The 15,013-nt window shown below is 42.3% G+C and overlaps 1 protein-coding gene across 1 annotated transcript in view; it reads right to left on the bottom strand.

Annotated features, from left to right (window-relative positions):
• PGM2 (phosphoglucomutase 2) overlaps nucleotides 1-15,013 on the bottom strand; it is a 33,236-nt gene that overhangs the window by 5,331 nt on the left and 12,892 nt on the right. The window contains exons 4-13 of the mRNA XM_026508717.4: nucleotides 13,731-13,815; nucleotides 11,939-12,022; nucleotides 11,622-11,815; nucleotides 8,342-8,531; nucleotides 6,796-6,893; nucleotides 5,280-5,460; nucleotides 5,098-5,191; nucleotides 3,533-3,662; nucleotides 2,498-2,687; nucleotides 637-770 (exon numbers count right to left, since the gene is read on the bottom strand). Of these exons, the coding sequence (XP_026364502.2) occupies nucleotides 637-770; nucleotides 2,498-2,687; nucleotides 3,533-3,662; nucleotides 5,098-5,191; nucleotides 5,280-5,460; nucleotides 6,796-6,893; nucleotides 8,342-8,531; nucleotides 11,622-11,815; nucleotides 11,939-12,022; nucleotides 13,731-13,815 (1,380 nt within the window). The remainder of the gene's footprint in view (nucleotides 1-636; nucleotides 771-2,497; nucleotides 2,688-3,532; nucleotides 3,663-5,097; nucleotides 5,192-5,279; nucleotides 5,461-6,795; nucleotides 6,894-8,341; nucleotides 8,532-11,621; nucleotides 11,816-11,938; nucleotides 12,023-13,730; nucleotides 13,816-15,013) is intronic.

Raw genomic sequence — 15,013 nt, 5'->3', positions numbered from 1 at the left:
CTCTGAACAGAGGAGTGCTGGTTACCCGAGGGTTCACTGGGTGTGCCGTATCCCACCGACACACTCTAACTACACGCACCACGGCTGTCAGCGTTTAAGACATTACAGTACTGCAAAGGGAACTCAAACCCTTTACCAAGGTCACAGAAACACTACTCTGAAGCTACCAGCCAGCAGCTCTTTGGTGGCAAGGACTCTTTCCACTAGGGCACTTTCTCCTCTCCAGAACCCTGCACAGACCTATGCATAACAGGCGCTCAAAGATATCTGTTCAGTGCATGCGCAATGGATTTTAATGGATTGTATCAGGGACAGGGAGAAAAAGAGGAAAACTCATTGGTACTAGTCTCAAATAAAAGCACTAGAAAAAGGAAACTGTATTACTATTACTGAAATTCAGAATGAAATTCTTCCCTACAAAGAAAGGCAGGACAGAAATAGGTCAGTAGAAAATCAGCTCTCCTGTCCCTGGATGCTTCAAGCAGCTGTAAATATCACACTATTGCTGCTGGTCTGAAACAACATTCCTAATTAAAGTACATGCCGGGAAGACAAAATGTTTTACTTAGCATTTGCACAGAACCAGTGAGGAACTTGAGGGGGTAACTATCACAGGTGCTGTTATCTGTATCATACCTATTTCCAGGGGGGGCACACAGTTCCGAATAGTACTTGATTTTGGGCTCGGTCCCACTGGTCCGCATGGTGGCCACGCCCCCGTTCGCAAAGGTAAAGGTGATCATTTGGCTGCTTTTGCTAGTAGGGAGAACCTGAAAAAGACCCGTATCACAGCATATCACTGAAATTTTAGAAGAAAAGTTTAGCAGAAAATTCCTGAAATCTTCCCGTAGAGAAAAAAACAAGCTGCATGGAAGCACTGAGTGTGGCATCAACATCCCTTTATGCGGCACACAGCAGACCTCAGCTGTTTCCCGACAGAATGCAGGGTCAGACCCTCCACGGCAATGCTGGACACCAAGCAACAATGGAGCACTGCTTTCCGAACTGCGCGTCAATCAAGTGTAAGTGTAGAGGAAGACATTTTCAGACTTAAACGCCTCCAAAAACTGACCTCCTATTCACTTTTTTTTTTGGAAGCTACTAGAGGAGGTGATTTAGGAAAATAAATATAGCAAGAGGAAGTCTTGGGGTCCAGGAGCCAAACACCCACCCCGTAAGAGGTGAAGGGCGTTCCCAGGATGACACGTGTGTACCCAACACAGAGAGGAGCCGGCCCTGCCTGGACGGGGGGACCGGGAGGGAGGCCAGTGGAAACGAAATGGAACTGATAAAATTGCATTGGACCATGTGGAAAACCCTACTGAGAGGCATCTGAAGGAATGTGAGAAGACTGGAGATTGTTACACAAAAATCCAAGAAAGTGATGGAACAGCTATTAATTATAGAAAAAATAACTATACAATTTGAGGGAAGCTAGTCAAAGTACACTACTGAGCTAAGTGGGAAACAACCGTTACTAGTCATCACAATGCAGCGCAGGATCCGAACTCAGCAAGCACTGTGGCAGGAGTGTCTGTGAAGACGGGAGAAGGGACAACAGGGAACCTAAGAAATGGCAGATTTCAAGCCTTATCTCCACAGTAGAAAAGTAATAAAGCCCAACACTGAGAAGCCCAAGCATCACCGCATGTGCACGTTATTTGCAATCCGGTGGTAAAGCGCAGGCGAGACAACTGAGAGGGAAGGGGGTTGTCTCCACGTGGCAAAGACACGGCGGGGGTTGGGCTGCCATGTTTCACTGTGACTCTTTCTAAAATAACTCTCTTTAAAAATATATTGTGTGCAGATGAAAATTAAAAAAAAATAAAGATGTCTACTATCTCATAAGGATAGTCTCACTCTCCTTCCCCAACTCCCTGCCATTAGTTAGCAATACTCTCCTGCAATACTCTTATTTGAGCCTTCTTTTGACTTCAGTGGAGGATCCACGTGATGAAGTGAAGAATGCAAACTCATGCTTTATAGCTGACAGCGCCTGGACATTCAGAGAAGAGGGTAAAACTAACCCAGAAGCAAACGGTGTTTCTCAAAGTGGGTACCAGTAACCTCCATCAGCAGGGAACTTGATATAAATGTAAATTCCTGCCCCCCACTCCAGACCTACTCATTCAGAAACACCATGGCGGGCTGCCAGACGCTGCCATACTGGATACATTGAACAGGAAAACCCGGATCTGGCAGCAGAAGACCCAGATTTGCCCACAACCATCACCAACCAGCAGGCAGGTCCTGCACTTCCGAGCATTGATTTCCCGTGTGTTACATGGTGACGTTGGTTTGCATGACTAGTGACGATCTTTATAGTTCTAGCCAAAGATTGCTAACTTTCTGTTTATTTCGATAGTGTATTTAAAATAATGCCTGAATGCCTAAAATCAGCTTCAATTAATCCTATGATTAAATAAGTTAAGCTATTCAGAGTATAATAGAAGATAAATACACAAGAGTTTAGTTGATAAAAGATAGTATTACTTACAGCTTTTTTATCAGGTTGGCTATCATCATAGCCAGTTGTCAGATCCCTAATGCCAGAAATTTCAAATCTGCCACAAGTTTTTGGATAATTATTCTTTCCATCATAGTTTCTAAGGTTTTCAAATAATTTCTTAATGGTGCTTTGATCATGGCAGATAAAATATGAAGCTTTGGTAATATGGTAGCCATATCTATCAAAACAAATACAAATAATTAAATAAGTAATATACAGCATGGCGACTCTATTTAATAATATTGTACTATGTATTCGCAAGTTGCTAACAGCATAGATCTTAAAAGTTCTCACCACAAGAAGAAATATGCGCAATTATGTGTGGTGTGGATGTGAACTGGACTTACTGGATGATCATTCTGTCATATATACAAATATCAAATCATTACATTGTATACCTGAAGCTAATGTCGATACATCTCAATAAAAAAAATACAAAATATGCAAAATGAGGAAGAACAATCCCACGGCTGTACACAGAACATGTATCAACCAGTTTTAAGGTAAGTGAAACAAACAACCACGACCAGCTTCAAAGGAATGATCTATCATAAAAACGAGGTACAACTGACCCCGGGGATTGCCGAACTGCTGCCGGGCCTTGGGCCTGTATCTGGGGGTAAAGGTCTCACTGCAGGCGGCCCCGCCCCGCCCATTCCCGTATATACTGCCCCTGGCTGCTTCTGCACCACACAGGCCCCCTTGACTCAAGCCTCTAAAAACTTAATAGATGTTTCACGAACACCTTTGATCTTTTCCAACATCAGACACTTAAAATCACCTTCTTCAATTAGCTATTTCTGCAACTGATGTTCTCATTTGTTAAAGATTAACGCAGTCATGAATGATAATTAGTATTAAATGGTTAAGCATCAAAAGAAAAGGGGATCCTTTCCTTAGTTTTCAGAAGAAAGCGAATCTACAACCAGAGCATTAGAAAGAATACTAAGTGTCTGACACATAAAAACATAATAAAACACTGAAAACTGTTAGTTCAATTGAACAGAGTTAATAGAAACTTACTCAACATAGATGGCCTTCAGCTGCTGAGACAAAGACAAATTCCTGGTTGCTAGAAAGCTCGCCAACTCTGCGCTGATGACCGCGGCGCTGACCCCGTCCTTGTCCAGGACGAAAGGGCAACACATATACCCTGCAGAAACACGGGTCACGATATAGCCTTAGGAGTGGGTTCCTTTACAACCTGTGCACCCACATCATCTCCACGCAACTTGCCCATCGCCCAAGAGCTTTACAGTATGAATATGGGGATGCTTCTCATTTACCACCTGTACATTCAAGAATCTAGCCCAACGCCTAAGCCAAGGCAGGCCTTCAAGATGTCCTGGTGAAATAACCTATAAGGGGATTCTCCCTCCTAGACAAATTGTTCATTCCTGAGGTCCAGCACAAACCCCGCCTGCTCACAGAAAATGGTTTCCAGTGGTTCTCATCACTGCGTATTGTCTTCTCTGAATTCCAACAGTTCTTGTGAGTTTTGTCCTTCACCTTGAGGCCTCGCCCGTACTCTCTTGTGTGGTTACTAACGGGATCTCTGCAAATTGCTCTAGGCTAAGGTCAGTGTCATGTTTCCCTCAGAGTCACTATGTAATTGAAATGCAATAAATATTTGATAAATAAATACAAGAAAAAAATTTTAATAAAAAGCTATAGAAAGACTGCGAATTTCAATGAAAAGGAAAAAGCTGAGCTATTACACACTTCCTTTGATTAATTAGTTAAATGATATGCGGAAGCATCTGTGCTGCAGGAAATACAGATGAATCTTTTTTTTTTTAAGATTTATTTATTTGAGAGAGGGAGAGAGAGACAGAAACAGAGAGACAGAGAGTGGGGGAGGGGCAGAGGAAAAGAATCTCAAGCAGACTCCCCACTGAACATGGAGCCCAATGCGGGACTCAATCCCAGGACCCTGAGATCATGACCTGAGCTGAAACCAAGAGTCGGGGCCTTAACTGACTGAGCTACCCAGGCGCCCCCTTTGAATTTTCTAAGTATAATAGCTTTTACGAAACAAATAGCTAAAACATCCCCCATAGAAACATCTGAATTTCAAGGTTCTATACCTAGCTCCCCTTCCTCCTCACCTATATTGACAGTTTAAGACAAATGTTTCTCAGTCATTCTGGCTGGACTTGGGGCTGGCCTTTCAGGTGACAGGTACTTTGATGAAAGCCCCACTACCAAGCCCTCTCCTTTCCTCTGGACAGACCTCCGCCCAGCACTTCTCGGAAGAGGATCGAACCATATCAGACGTGGAGACCAACACCATAGTCGAGGGAATACTGCAACTCCCCGACATTTGTGGGGTCCTGAGTCCCAAGCACCCGTGTGCAGAGCTTCACCGTTTTCATCCAGGGAAAGGACTCACTTTCTTATATTCATGGCTTGGTTATTTGTGAGATATTCTTTTTAGGTGAAAATGTGAGAAGCCAGTTTTAGGGTAGGACGCTTTGAGCACCCGTGTGCTCCTGTTCTCCTGCTAACTGTCTGAACCCCAATCCAATTCCCATTTATTTGCATTCTATATATTAGCTAATGCTACAATCACCATTATCACTTCTTACCGATAGCTTCTTCAAATGCAAATAAGACATTCTTCCCCTGGTCCATTAGCTGTTTGGCCCGGTTTCCCATCCACTTAAAGCCAGTTAGTGTTTCCTAAAGGGATAACCCAGAAGAGAGAGAAATGCCTTAGACCTTCCACAGAGCAAAAGAAATTTAAGAGCAAGTCTCAGAAATACCTTACCTCAAAGTGAAAGCCCTCCTTTAAGGCAATGGCTCGTAAGATTTTGGAGGAGACGGTGCTTGACAACATGTACAAGTCTTTGAGGGCGCTGGGATCTTGGTTCTTTCCTTTCCAAGAAGTAAAAAGCCACCAGCCCAAGAGTGCCCCCAACTCGTTGCCTGAAAACACTCTCCATTCACCACTGAAAGAAAAAACCACCAACGCATTGCTGTGATCTTAAGAGAGATGCTGAAAGCGACTAGGACAGGACAATTAAGCCTTACAAGGCTCAGAGTGGTTTCTGCGAGTGTTCTTGTCTTTTCCTGTTTACAGAACTGGTTGGAAACGTAACTGTCACTTCACAAACATGTGAGCAGCTCTCTACCCCAACTGGTTTGCTTAGACAAACCTCCCATCTTTGAAGAGCAAGGATACACAACGCTTTTATTTGTCTTTGGCAAAGGCTTTGGTTTTAAAGATGATAGAAATATCCTGACAAGATCCCACCCCAGGATAATAGTCTGTATATCTCAATTTTCGGTCTGGTCAGTATTGAGGATTCTGGGAAGGCAACAGCCCAGCATGTCTCAAGAGCACATTCATGCTAAATGATCAGGACACTGGAGAACAGATGTGGGACTTATTCTCCTGTCCATAGTCCGAGTGGCTAGAAGTACATTTTGTGTTTCAACATGTATCATCCTGGCTTAACTTTCTAGAAAGTGATTAGAATTGAATCAGTTTGATCATAATCTGAAACCCTAATCCCTTGGGGCACCTGGGTGGCTCAGTAGGTTAAGCATTTGACTCCTGATTTCAGCTCAGGTCATGACCTCATAGTCGTGAGATCGTGGCCTGCGTGGGGCTTGCACTGGGCAGGGAGTCTGCTTGAGATTCTCTCTCCCTCTCCCTCTGCCCCCACACCCCCACCCCCGCTCTCATTCTGTCTCTCTAAAAAAAGTTTAAATAAATAAAACCCCCAATCCTTTGGCAGCACTCCACTGCTCCCAAAACATCACACGTGCTGTTTGACACCCAAAACCGCTAGGACCCTGCCTGCCTTTCATCTTGTCTCTCCACTCATTTCCTTTTAATTCTGGATGAACTCTATGGTCAAACTTGTCTTAAATACCAGGTACCTCACTGCTATTCCTCTCTGGTCCGCTCAACCTAAATTCAACATTTCCTTGAAGGTCCAGCTTCTTCGCCAAACCCAGCAGCAAATACTATACTGTAAAGCCAGTGCCGAACAAAGGACTTGCTGGCATTGGGGATTGAGTCATTAATTATAATGAAATCAATGATGAAATGAGAGAAGATAAATAGTACTTTCAGTTCCAAATACATCTGGGCTGGCTTACTCTGCATGATGGTGGGCCCCAGAAGAGCATTTTGCTGTACGTACGTTAGAGGTGATGATTTGTATAATGAATGGTAAATATTTCCAAGTAGGTCCAGTCTCCCCAAGAACATTTTACTGCTGAAGATGTCACCCCGTTATGTTTTCTATTAGATGGGTAATCACAATCACTTGTACCTGTCTTGCTTTTCTGCCACAGCAAGTCTATCAGCATCCGGATCATTTGCTAAAACGATTTTGGCTTTGGTTTTGTCAGCCAAGGCAAAAGATAAAGTCTGAAAAAGAGCAGGAAAATAGAAGATTACTTCGATCAAGAATTGAGCATATTGCATCTTAAAAAACATTCAGGTCTTTAAGAACTGAAAGAACTTTCCCCAAGCAAAGGCTGAATTTTATTTTTGGAGCTGGTCTTGGCTGGTCACCTCTTACTTCCTAAGCCAGAGGTCAGGTCATGGGAACATCAACACATAACCCACACTTGCTGTGGGATTCACCCCACATCCGACAGTGTATGTGTGTGGCTGGACCAGTATTTTGAGGCCTTGCGAAGTGATCAACCGCAAAAACAAACCAAAATAAATGGACTCTCTGAATATCGTTGTTACCCTAACCTTTAAGAAGGCTGAAAGAGCCATAATTTAAATAGCATTACTTCATATTAGAAAAATTAAGGGAATGCAACAGATGACTGGATTAAGAAGTTGTGGTCCATATATACAATGGAATATTACTCAGCAATCAGAAAGAAAGAGTTCTCAACATTTGCTACAACATGGACGGCACTGGAGGAGATAATGCTTAGTGAAATAAGTCAAGCAGAGAAAGACAACTATCATATGATTTCTCTCATCTATGGAACATAAGAACTAGAATGATCAGTAGGGGAAGAAAGGGATAAAGAAAGGGGGGTAATCAGAAGGGGGAATGAAACATGAGAGACTATGGACTATGAGAAACAAACTGAGGGCTACAGAGGGGAGGGGGGTGGGGGAATGGGATAGACCGGTGATGGGTAGTAAGGAGGGCACATATTGCATGGTGCACTGGGTGTTATACACAACTAATGAATCATCGAGCCTTACATCGAAAACCGGGGATGTACTGTATGGTGACTAACATAATATAATAAAAAATCATTATTAAAAAAAAAAAAAAGAAAGAAAAATTAAGGGAAAAAATTAAAGAATAATAAAATAAGGAATAAAAATCATGTGATAAATATCTATTCTATTACTGTTCCTTCTTAACATTAAGAAAGCACAGTAAGGGGCACCTGGGTGGCTCAGTCGTTAAGTGTCTGCCTTCGGCTCAGGGCGTGATCCCAGAGTCCTGGGATCGAGCCCCACATCAGGCTCCTCTGCTGGGAGCCTGCTTCTTCCTCTCCCACTGCCCCTGCCTGTGTTCCCTCTCTCGCTGGCTGTCTCTCTCTGTCAATAAATAAATAAAACCTTTAAAAAGAAAGAAAGAAAGAACAGTAAACTCAACTTGAATTTAATTCAATTCAATGTAAAATATGATTTTGATTTTAGCTCTCACATCCTGATGCTAAGATATGTATTTTGAAGGTTCCTGTAAGAAATGAATGACTAATATATATAAATATTTCCCACGATGAAGCTGGGTTTTTTTGTTCAGCACAATGAAAACACATAAAGTTATTTTACTTGATAGTAAGAATTTTGGATATAACAGGTAAGTTTTGGAACAAAAAAGATTAGGTTACCAAGACACCTTTACCCTCCTCTGGATTCGGGTATTTCACTGTTGGGAACTCAGGATCGGGATCTTTCTGTTCGGGAACAGCCTCCGGAGGAGCAAAGCCAAAAGCCTGGAAAGCCGACTGCACAAACTCATGACCCACACCGTGGACAGAGGTGTGCACAAACTTCACCTTCGTCTCCTTGTTCACACTCCTGGGGTTAAACACGCCATGGAAAAGGATAAAATATAGATGAAAAGATGCAGGTATGGCTTGCAAAACTAGAAGCTTTGCTAGCAAGGAACCAGATTCCTAAGAAAGGAAGAAATCAATGTATTAAGAAGGTACAAGACAACGGACTATCTTTCTAATTCCACTTAAAAAAAAGAAGCAAAACTTAGTCACTCTTTCCCAAATAGACACCCTACCCCCAACATATTCAAGCTTTAAATTATACTCTGTAGTTATTTTTGGTAAATCTGATTACTTTCAGAGCTTTCACACCTAGGGTGGGACTCAAGCAAGAACTTGGGGCTCAGGTTCCAGGAGACACTCACAGCTGCCCGCGGGTGCAGGCCCCCGCCAACGCCAGCGCCCCGGCTCCTAACACTCTCTACAAGCTTCAAAATGATTCTCAAAATGTCCCTTTTTACAAAATGGGATGGAACACCCTATACACGGATGTATAAAAAATTTTTTTTTCTTGTCAGGTAACCATCCTGTTTGTCAAATTACCCGGGGTCAGGGAATTAAACTAGAATAACAATACATATCAAAAGTAAAAGTTACAGAAAGGTAAAAATAAGACTTAGAAAAATTCCAATGTTCAAACTCCTAGAATCTTAGGTGATTGTCCTAACCTAACCATTTCTTTTGAAAGTGAATAAATGCACAAGGTCTTCTTTTAAAATAGGAAATAAAGTGCATCTGGAAAAATAAATATGCAGGGCTAGTAAAAACAAATCTGGAAAAAACTGCTCAGATATTAAAGTGAAGTATAAAGCTATCATAATTAGAACAGTTTAGAACTAGATATAAAAAGGCAGATTAAAGGAACAGAATAGAGAGCAGAAGTTGATCAAGTTTGGAATGGGAAATGTGTATGATAAGCAGTAATGGCTTCACGGTTAACATTCTTTGAAGACAGACTCTGAATTTAAATCCTGGTGTTCTGCCACTCCCAAGCTGTGTGACTGTCGGTTATTTACTCAACCTCTCTGCGTCACAATTTTCTCATCTATAAAATGGTAATACGCCAGAACCTACCCTCAGCTTTACTGCGAGGATTAAAATTAAATTAATCAGTAAAAGTAAAGGCCTATAGAAGCTATCTATATAAGCACTCAATCCCTGCTGGAAATTATTTGATAAAGGTGATATTTCTAATTAGTCAAAAAAGATAGGTTCTTCAATTTAATGTGTTGGCGTAACTGCAAAACTTAAAAAACCTGCCTTCCTACTGCATGTCTCACACAAAATTAAAAATCACTAACGACTGAAAAGATCGAAACATAACTGTAAATATGCAAGTCCTAGAAAAAAACAAGGGGGACTTTTTAAAAAATAATCTTGGTGTAGAGAAAGTCTTCTTAAGTATGACACAAAACTCAGAGCTCATAAATTAAAAGACTGATAGACATTATCCATTTTTTATGAGCTCATCAAAAAGTTCCAATAAAAAGTCCAAAGGTAATAACAGAAGGGAAAACAATATTTGAAATAAATGAAGACTAGTTTTCTATACAAGCAAAGAGGTTTCATAGATGCAAAAAATGAATAAATACATAGAAAAATATAGGTAAAATGAACATGAAAAAAGTTTATTCATATGTAAAGAACCCAAATAAAGTAAGATAGTACTTTCATCTAGCAGAATAAGACATCTGACAATCCCCAGTAAGAATAAGATGTGTGGATCACACTGTTATACTCGACATGTTACGTCATCGTGTTTGATATGGTCCTGACTACTGTCGATGGGAGCGTCAACTGGTATAACGTGTCTGTCGAGCAATTTATTAATCATGGCCGACTCTGTCAGTGCACGTACAATGCTGCTACCAGAACGGTAGCTTCTGGATGCCTGTGCACGCACACCCACACAAGTACTCAAGGAACCGAGCCCCGAGCACGGTGCCGCCGGGGCTCTGCGGAGGAGCGAACACGTCGAAACCCTTGTCGCCGTGACACTCAATCAGAGGGACAGAAGGAAGGCACACAGATGTGTTTTGTTCGGTGTATACACCGTTTGCAAAAATGGTCCCCAATATTTAAAAATGAGGAGATTTCACACACAAAATGTAGGTTTCTCATCTCTCTCAGGGAGAACGAGGCAGGCGGTCTGGCAACTCTGGACCTCCATCTGCACGTGGTAACACCCAGCGAGGATGGCCGCTCCCTCCAGAGGCAACCGGGGTCCACACTCCCCATGGGAGCCTCCCTTCCCACTGGTCTAACCAATACAACATTAGAGACAACCGAGAAATTGTGCCTCTTTAAACTCAGTGGTTTCTTCCTGGGGGACAATCACGAGTGGTGGGCCCCACAGCATGTTACAGCAGGACAACACTGTAACTCGGCTCGTCTGCTTCTTACCTCACTGTACTACTGAGTCTGTGTCACTGGGTTACACACACGGGTACAGCGGCCATTACAACGAAAGAGTCAGGACTAATAGGGGGTAACACAGAAGGTACCCATGACAAATTAACTGGGAGAAAAAAGGCACAGAACAAACTCCATGCATGCTATATTCCTATTTACGGTCTCGAAATATATGACGCATAAAATATTCTAGCATATGCACAGAAAATTTCTGGAAAGAGAAAAAACATCAGTGTTTCCTACTGCTACCTATCAGTAAAGTTTTTTTTTTACATACATATATGCAAACACACAGCCACATGTGTGTGTGTGTGTGTGTGTGTGTGTGTGTGTGTGTGTGTGATTCTATAACCAAGGTCAGCAAACTATGGCCGATATGCCAGCCAGCTGCTTTTGTAAATAAAATTTTTTTCAAACCTCGCTATGTTTGTGCTCATTCATTTATGCATCACCCACAGCTGCTCCTGCCACCACAGTGGAGTCGGGCAGTTGAAACACAGTGGTGCACAGAGCCAAAACTATGTATTATGTATTATGTCTGTTCAAGAAAAATCGCTGACCCCTGACCTAGGGCCTCTAAAATCAGATGCGGCTACAGTATACGTACCCTTTGGAGAGAGAAAAAGTGAATGAAAACTGAGAGAATGTGGCTGAATCACACTATTTTAACTCACGTGGGGTGAGTTTACCACCCATTTACCTGTGAAAACAGTATTTTTTAAGGTCTTCAAAGTAGCTCTTGTTGATGGAAGCAGTTGGGTCACGAAGCAGTGGATTGCCATCAATTAAAGAATCATCCCAAGCTTGAGGCCACGGCTCCAGATTTTCTTCAATAGCTCGAGAAATCCCTTTATCATGAGGAGAGGTGATCTGAGCTCCGTTGTCCCAGTAGACCTGGAGAAGGCAGGCGCATATCCAGATGGCTTAGGGCTAATGGAAATTAAGCCTCCACACCTGCACGGTTCAGTACAGGGTGCACACGGAAGGACGTAGGTATGGAGACAAAAAGCAGAATACCTTGTACCCATTATCCTGCTTTGGATTGTGGGAGGCAGTTATCATGATTCCAGCACAAAGTTTCAAATGCAACACCGTGTAGGGCTGTAAAGGCAGGAAACAACAACGGCTTTAAACAAAAAACCAGACATACTTAGCCTGTGCGTCGTAAACTGTTTGTATCAACTTGTTCTCTTTTAATGCACGTAATAGAGAAACATCATAAGAAGGTGTCATTCCATATTTGTGCCATCCCCAAGTATACTCGTATGACCCTTAGATGAATGCTCAAAACTGTGGGATGTGCACCCCAATAAGACAGGTGAGTATTTTCCCAGGTGCCTTCTTCTCATTCTGTCTTCCACTTGGTAGAACTAGAAATCTGTTCAAACAAAAAAAAGGTCTAATCCTTCATTTCACATTCTTTTCAGCCTCCTGCTGGGGATAGAAGCTTCTGGATTCTGTTTCTTCCCTCCAACCGCTTTCTCTTCTTTCCCATTTGCTTTTAGGGACCAGTGCAGGGTAATGCTGAGGAAATGGAGCGCTCCTACGGCCTGCTCACTCAGCTCCTGCTCCAAGGTTACAAAGCCCTTTCTCATATTTCTACTCAGCTCCCATCTTTATAAAACTACTGCCCCAGATGGGGAGAGGGGCGGGCTTCCCCTCTCTCAGGCCGCATGTGAGATTTACTACACACACACACACACACACACACACACACACAGGGAGCCAGAGATTCTAGCCATCTGCCCCCCTCCAGCCTCCCACCAAGAATCTCTGTGGTCATTTGTCGCTTTAGGAGTTATTTCATATCCCCCAAGCAAAGAAAAGGGGAGAACCACTCAACAGCTCAGGAAAATGGTCATGAGACACTCATATAACTCATGTCTAGTAGAAAAATAATAGCAGTTAACACTTACATAGTATAGAAGACCAAGGATGCGCAAACACGTTGCAGTTTTTCCATCAGACAATGAAATCTGAGCGACGTTAGGAGGTGCCATTGCGCGTCTACTGGGTTATTTACGACCTGGGAGCTGCGGCACCTCCGGTCAGCGCGCATTAGCGCCAGCAAACGCCCAAAAGGAGGAGCTGGCTTCTGTCAATTTACTCACTCTCTTGTCCTCCCGATATGAGGAACTGAATTCTACTCACGTTTTTGGCTGAATTTCTAAAAACATACATGCTCAGCATCTGGCCCCGTTCTTAAAAGTTATATCTATTTAAAAACAACAGTTGTCAGAGTCCCTATTGTCTTCTTCTTTACGTTCTGCTACTTCAAGGATTTGATTTAAAAAATCTTCCTAAAATGTGCCAAGAATGCTTCATGCCCTGGTCACAAATAGTACTTAGAACAAAACATGTGTCTAAAAAGCTGGTGCATCGAACAGTCAAAAATATTCAGGGTGAGATGTGATTTGAGGTGAATTCAGATTTAGACCCGAGAAGTTTCCTAATTGTGCCAGCGATAAAAAGAAATACAAACCAAATGAAAACACAGACAGATAACAAACCAAAGACATTTCACTAACTAGTTAAAATAGCCTTTGAATGCCAAAAAGCAAAATTGCACTTAGAAAAAAAAAAAAAAAAAACCCAAAAACTCTGATCCATCAGGAGTTGACCAGCAGAGAAAGATTATTAGGATGTGGGGAGAACATACCCAGAGAGGTAAGAGAATGCCTGATAAATGCCAAGGGGCTCTTCTGTCTTATAAATTCCCAAATCCTAATAGCTTTAAAGACTGTAAAGTGCAGCCACATCCCATCCCTGATCCTGTGACAGAAAATTATAAACAGAAAGGGTTACTTACCACAAAGGGGGTTGGAGTTATACCAGAAAAGAGGTACACAGGAATCCCTTGAGTGATAAATGTGGTTGCAGCAAGTCGGGCAAATCTGGAAATGCAGCGTGATGGGGGGAGAAAGGAGAGTAGGATGTCAGGACTGTGGATGATGGGGAAGAAGGACATGAATGCTCAACTCCTTCTTTAGGCTCATTCCTTATATTTCCATTGGCATAGGACACTCAAATTGGAGGAATCTTACAAGTCATCTCGTTCCACCACTTTGTTTTACAGAATTGGGACTAAAGCCAAGAAAAGCCAGACAAGTTGCCCCATGTCAAACAGTCACACAGAAGCTGAGTGAGGCCCGCATCCAAGTTTCTCAATTCCATCTCGGTGGTTCTCAGCCAAGGGCAATTCTGCCCCTCTGGGACATCTGAAATGTCCAAGACGCTTTTGATTGTCACTGGGGATTGGGGTAGGGTGCTACTAGCAGGCTAGAGGCAAGGGATGCTCTTGAACATCCCTCAATGCACACAGCAGGCCCCCAAAAAGAATTATCCAGTGCAGTATGACGTCACATGTCAACAGGGCAGAGGCTGAGAAAGCCTTGTCTAAAGTTCTTACGATTCAATATAAGCCGCAGAGACTGCTCAGACGCTGTCTCATGAAACATAAGGCATACTGGCATATGCATGTGCGTGTGATATATACACAGGGCACAGACACAGCGTGGCTCCATTCAGCCCTTTAAAACAAGACTGAAATCTTTGACACTGACATTTTTCTTAGGGCAAGAACTGGGCATCAAATCTTCTTCAGCCTTGGGGTAAAATATTTTATCACAAAAACTGAGCAGTTTACTTTCAATGAACCACATTATACCATTATAGGATTAAACAAGCAGATATGTACTCATTCTCTTCCCAAATATTTCTTGAGCTCCAGCTTTAGCCAACACTATTCTGGGAGCTGGCTGGGTGCAAAGAGATCTCCGTGTTTTCACAACTTGAGTGTTAAAATTCCTAGGATCCACAGTAATACAAACATGATTTTGACAGTGAAAAAAAAAGCGTCTATATAAGGGAAACTCACAAAAATAATAAAATTCAGCAAAAACAATTTTAATAAAAACCTGAAGTAAGTCTAAACTGTATTCATTAGAACTGAAGTGACTTCAAACTGATGTCACTTTCACCCTCATGAAATGTTTCTCTTGCGTTCTGGCTGACTTTAAAGGCACTTTCTTGAAAGAAGCAAGGGAGACACTCAACGTATACATGATATATACAAACTAAGTTACAAATCTA

This window comes from Ursus arctos, unplaced genomic scaffold (assembly GCF_023065955.2).
Source record: "Ursus arctos isolate Adak ecotype North America unplaced genomic scaffold, UrsArc2.0 scaffold_9, whole genome shotgun sequence".
Taxonomy (NCBI): Eukaryota; Metazoa; Chordata; class Mammalia; order Carnivora; family Ursidae; genus Ursus; species Ursus arctos.
Note: the sequence above shows the minus strand (reverse complement) of the source record. Positions and strands in the feature narration are given on the sequence as shown.